Source organism: Dipteris shenzhenensis, chromosome 26 (genome assembly GCF_047967505.1).
Source record: "Dipteris shenzhenensis isolate YYH24624 ecotype China chromosome 26, Dip_SZ_1.0, whole genome shotgun sequence".
NCBI classification, from domain to species: domain Eukaryota; kingdom Viridiplantae; phylum Streptophyta; class Polypodiopsida; order Gleicheniales; family Dipteridaceae; genus Dipteris; species Dipteris shenzhenensis.
Window position 1 is genome coordinate 8,177,942 of NC_141621.1, and position 4,898 is coordinate 8,182,839.

Genomic DNA, 4,898 nt, shown 5'->3' on the forward strand with positions numbered 1-4,898 from the left:
AAGTTTCATCTTCCTTTGTTCATCTACATACTGCTGTAGAATGGGTGCAGGTGCTAGGTGTATATGACAGGCACTCAGGTCGTACAGGTGTTAGCTTCTACTCCCCATCTTACATTGCCAGGATTCTTCATTTCACGCATTCTTTGTTACAGAACAGCATTAAAAATTGAGCCAGCACAAGTATCTTATCTAGATCTTACACATTTCAGCTTTAGCTTGCACACCTACATTTGCTGAAAAATGTGACCTTTTCTCAAGGTCTAGTACCAGATGTGTTGGTGCTGAGTTCACAAAGATCCTCGACTAAATAAAGATGCATTACGCATATCCATTCACGGATCAGTGTTCTAATACTAAATAGACAGCTGATGCTCTTCAACATCAGGATCTGTTTACTGCCAAAGAACTAATCTCGATCTAAGCTGATGCATTACCTCAATTCGAATCTGTAGATCTAATGGACTAAAACTGTCCTTCCCCGACAACCCAAGGAATACCCCTGAAGTCTGTCAAATATCTAACGGCAGATGAAAGCTCTTTAGAATTCTCTACCGAGTTCATAACAAGCAATGCTGAACCACACATTAGACAATACTTCACATATCTGCATTCAGATATCAAACGGCAGATGAGTCACTTCTCATCCCAGTGCATAACAAGCAATGCTGAACCACACATTAGACACACCTTCCCATCCACATTTAAAAAAACCTCTGCATCGACACACCTTCACATCCACATTTAAAGAACCTCTGCTGCTTTTTCTCTATGCATTACCTCAATTCGAATCTGTAGATCTAATGGACTAGAACTGTCCTTCCCCGACAACCCAAGAAATACCCCTGAAGTCTGTCAAATATCTACCGGCAGATGAAAGCTCTTTAGAATTCTCTACCGAGTTCATAACAAGCAATGCTGAACCGCACATTAGACAATACTTCACATATCTGCATTCAAATATCAAACGGCAGATGAGTCACTTCTCAACCCAGTGCATAGCAAGCAATGCTGAACCACACATTAGACACACCTTCCCATCCACATTTAAAGAAACCTCTGCATCCACATTTAAAGAACCTCTGCTGCTTTTTCTCTTTTTTTAGGGGGTTGGGGGGGGGGGGGGGTTCGTTTCACCATGATCGACAATTAGACAAGAACTGAATTACAATTTTCAGCTTTGGACATGGAGTCAGCCCTACTCCCTCACAATGTAGGGGTGCTGCAAACACAAAATTTTCATGCATAGCCCTATAGCATTGTGCATGTGGCATGCACTACATGCACTATTCCCTGTACTAGGCACCTGGATGGCAAGAAGGCCAGAGAGATCTCCAGTACTGCTACATTGGAAGCAAAATCTATGATAGAGAAATGAAAAGGTGAACTTCATGCTTCCAACAAGCTATACAACTCTGGTCTCTCCAATAAATGTCCTTTTGCGAGATCACAGAAAACAGAAGCTTGGTTATAGCAATGACACAGAATTCTTCGCCCCACAGATACCCATGCTCAGTGCTTCTCATTCTCAACAACATTCTGATAAGCAGTTGCATCCAACAATGACTCCACGTGTTTGGGATCTGCCAATTTCAATTTCACCAACCAGCTCTCACCGAAAGGATCCTTGTTCACCTGCAAAATTTTAAAATTGGGCAGCCAGTGCGTAAATAGTGCACACCAAAACAACAGTACAAGAACAAATATAGCTGAAGGACCCAAATGGAGTAAATACACTGAAACCAATTATTAATGCCCGCATAGTACATTCATCCACATTTATGTTTGCACTCTCAAGCACAGACCAGAATGAGCAGCTTCCTTTTCCTACTGTGTCAATGCAAGCTATAGATGGCCTCTCCTTTATCTTTAAGGAAATTGAGGAGAGAGCCAAAGAGGGTCGGGCAAACCTCTTGTTTGACTACATAGAGCAAAAGACTCATCTACCATAAGAAAACATCACAATCCCATGGGCTAATGCTACAGGAACCAGAGATGGTCAGAATCCTCTGGTAGGTGTTGCTAACGGCCTCCTTACACATAATTCACTGCATGTAAGATAAAACAAGCTGTGGCCCATATTCACAAGGACAAAAGAGGTCATGTAGACTAAAGTAAGCAGGATGCATCGAAGCTATTTTTCTGGCTCTTGTCAAGGCGTAGCTCTCACTCTCACAACCTTCACATGATGTGAATAGGAACAGGCTGCCCATACAAAGCCCACTGTACATGGTCTCAACTAGAAGGGTTACTGCCAATCTTCCTTGAAATTTACAAACAAAAACTAACCTTTTTGTCAGCGTATTCACACCATACAAAGCTAACTGTAAATGTTCTCAACTATATGGGTTACTGCCAATCTTCCTTGAAATTTACAGACAAAGAACTAACCTTGAAAGAACCTACCCAAATGTCTTTCTGGAAGTAAGGCCCAATATAAAGACTAACATATGGCAATTAAGCCTCGAAAGATGCCACTGGGAAATACTGGAAACCGTCGCTACCTCACTATATTTTAACAGTGCCCATTTATACCTCGCAATCACCCAATTGTCAAGTCAGTGTTTCCATTGAGCTCCTGATGGTCACCACCAATTCCGGGGAAACTCACCTTTTCTGGAGTCTCTTTCACTTGGAGGTTGACATCCACAACTTCACCACCCACTGGAGCATAGACGGAACTGGATGCTTTTACGCTCTCAACCGTGCAAATAGTTTCACCAGGTCCAAATTTTGCGCCAACCTCAGGTAATTCCACGTACACCACATCACCTAGTTGCTCCTGAAACCAAGTAGAACGTTCAGAAAGAGCTTTCTGCAACCGCTGAGTGAATTCGAGCACGCATCCAAGGGATGGATTGATTCAGCACACATCAAAGGGTTGTCCAAACCAAAAGATCTGGTAAAGCGAACATTCGAGAAGCTGAACGAAATCACGTCTATACTAGCTGTATGCCGAAACACAAAAACGCCTACAATGAGAGCAGGAAAAATCTCCAGCAAGGTATACACTCTAACGAGACCAAAATATATGGGTCCCTTGCACAGAAGAAGAAAAAGAAAGGCAAAGTAGGGTGTGCCTCTCATTCCATAATAAATTTCAGGGAAAACAACTTTGCATGTAGCTCGCTGTGTAAGCACTTATCAGAGACGCGAAAGTCGCTCAAGTGAGAAATGCGTAACCGCAGGAATGCCATCAACCCAGATGATTCTCTCACAACAGAGGAACTGAAGAGTACAAATCGCTCTTACCACGGCAAAAGAAGTCAACCCCATTGTGCCTTGCTCGCCCTCGACTTTGAACCATTCGTGTGACTTTGCATACTTGAGGTCTTCAGGAACTGTAACAAATCATCGAACCCGTTTAAAACCTCTTTAAAAAAACCTATCCCGATGAGACATGGGGACCTATCCTCAGATAACTTCCGGCTTTCTGGATCAGCCTCGTGGGAGGCAAGGTATGGGATCCGAATGCAGCTCAACGAGGGGAAACTATTGCATAGATACATCGTGGAGCATCCCAAGAAGCGGTGAAGTGCAAGAGGAAGTATGTAGCGGTGCAGGTAGGAAAGAAAGGGAAGGAAAAGAGCTTACATTTGCTGGAGAAGTGGCGAAGGAAAGGGGAGAGGGGGCGAGGGCAGGAGCTGAGGCGAAGGGCGGAAGCAGAGCGGGAGGCAAAGGCACGAAGGGCCATGACGAGAGGAGAGCAGATGGGTTTTGAGCTGTGGCGATTGTAGATAGCCAGAAAGAAGATGATGATGAAGGAGATGAAGGAAAGAGTAGAGGCTGAAGCTCCTCCTACTATCCCACCAACTTGTGCTTATTATTATTTTGCACTTTGGAAAGTGCCTCCATCTTGTTCTCCTCTTTTTGTTTTTGTGTGGTTGCCACCCACTCTTTGGATAGCCTCATCACAACGACTCCTTGTGGCTCTCTCCTTAACCTTCACTTCAAAGCCCATCCTCTCATTGTATCAGGGCCCACCCTCTCTAACACTCCATGTAAAATGTGAGTGTGAGAGAGAGAAAGAGAGAGAGAGAGAGAGAGAGAGAGTAGATCTTATAGTAGGTAGGTAACTAAATGTTTTTTTGGGTGGGTGGGTGGGTGTGTGTGTATGAGAGAGAGAGAGAGAGAGAGAGAGAGAGAATTTTCACACACAAAAAAATTGTGCGCGTGCACGCGTGTGTGTGTGTGAGTGAGTGAGTGAGAGAGAGAGAGAGAGTAGATGTTATAGGTAACAAAAGCATGAGATAGGGCACTTGTTGATCACTTCATGCTTAACACATGTTAGTTCCCTTCTCCTTAAGGTGTTTACACACTATGTTCACCCACAATGCTTTGCATGCATTTGGGTTGTGGGTTGGACATGGGTGGGCAATCTTGCCCGTCCACGATCCTTGGGCGTGCCCACCATGGGCCAAGACCCTTAGTGGGTAATTTGGTTGCATAGCAGCATAGGCTATGGGTAAAGTGCCCCCCCCATTTTGTATAATTTGGGGTTGACCTGCCCTTTAATGTAAGCTAGCTCAATGCCCCCCCTCCCCCCCCCCAAAAGAAAAAAGATAGGGCACCCAAGGCTAATAAAAAGTTACTCTTCATTTGGTGCAAGGTGGGCAAATCTTGTTAAGGAGCACAACCACGCACATATGTTATTAACTAACTAAAGCGTGAGATAGGGCACCCAAGGCTAACAAGAAGCTACTCTTCATTTGTTGCAAGGTGGGCACCATGCACTGCATCTGATTCCATTGGAAAATCAACATCTTTTTGCTTATGCCCTCTCACTTACTCTTCATTTGTTGCAAGGTGGGCGCATCTAATTCCATTGAAAATCCACCATCTTTTTGCTTATGCTCTCTCAACTACACTTGTACTCATCTCTCTTTTCACTTTCTAGCGTT

The 4,898-nt window shown here is 44.0% G+C and overlaps 1 protein-coding gene across 1 annotated transcript; it reads right to left on the bottom strand.

Annotated features, from left to right (window-relative positions):
* Window positions 1–1,158: 1,158 nt before the first annotated feature.
* On the bottom strand, window positions 1,159–3,844 carry LOC147884619 (Single hybrid motif superfamily protein). The gene is made up of 4 exons (XM_087397845.1): window positions 3,592–3,844; window positions 3,250–3,338; window positions 2,609–2,779; window positions 1,159–1,632 (listed from the first exon to the last, which is right to left on the bottom strand). Exons 1-4 carry the CDS (start codon window positions 3,689–3,691, stop codon window positions 1,510–1,512), a joined length of 483 nt encoding a protein of 160 aa, XP_087253971.1. The 5' UTR covers window positions 3,692–3,844; the 3' UTR covers window positions 1,159–1,509.
* Window positions 3,845–4,898: the final 1,054 nt, after the last annotated feature.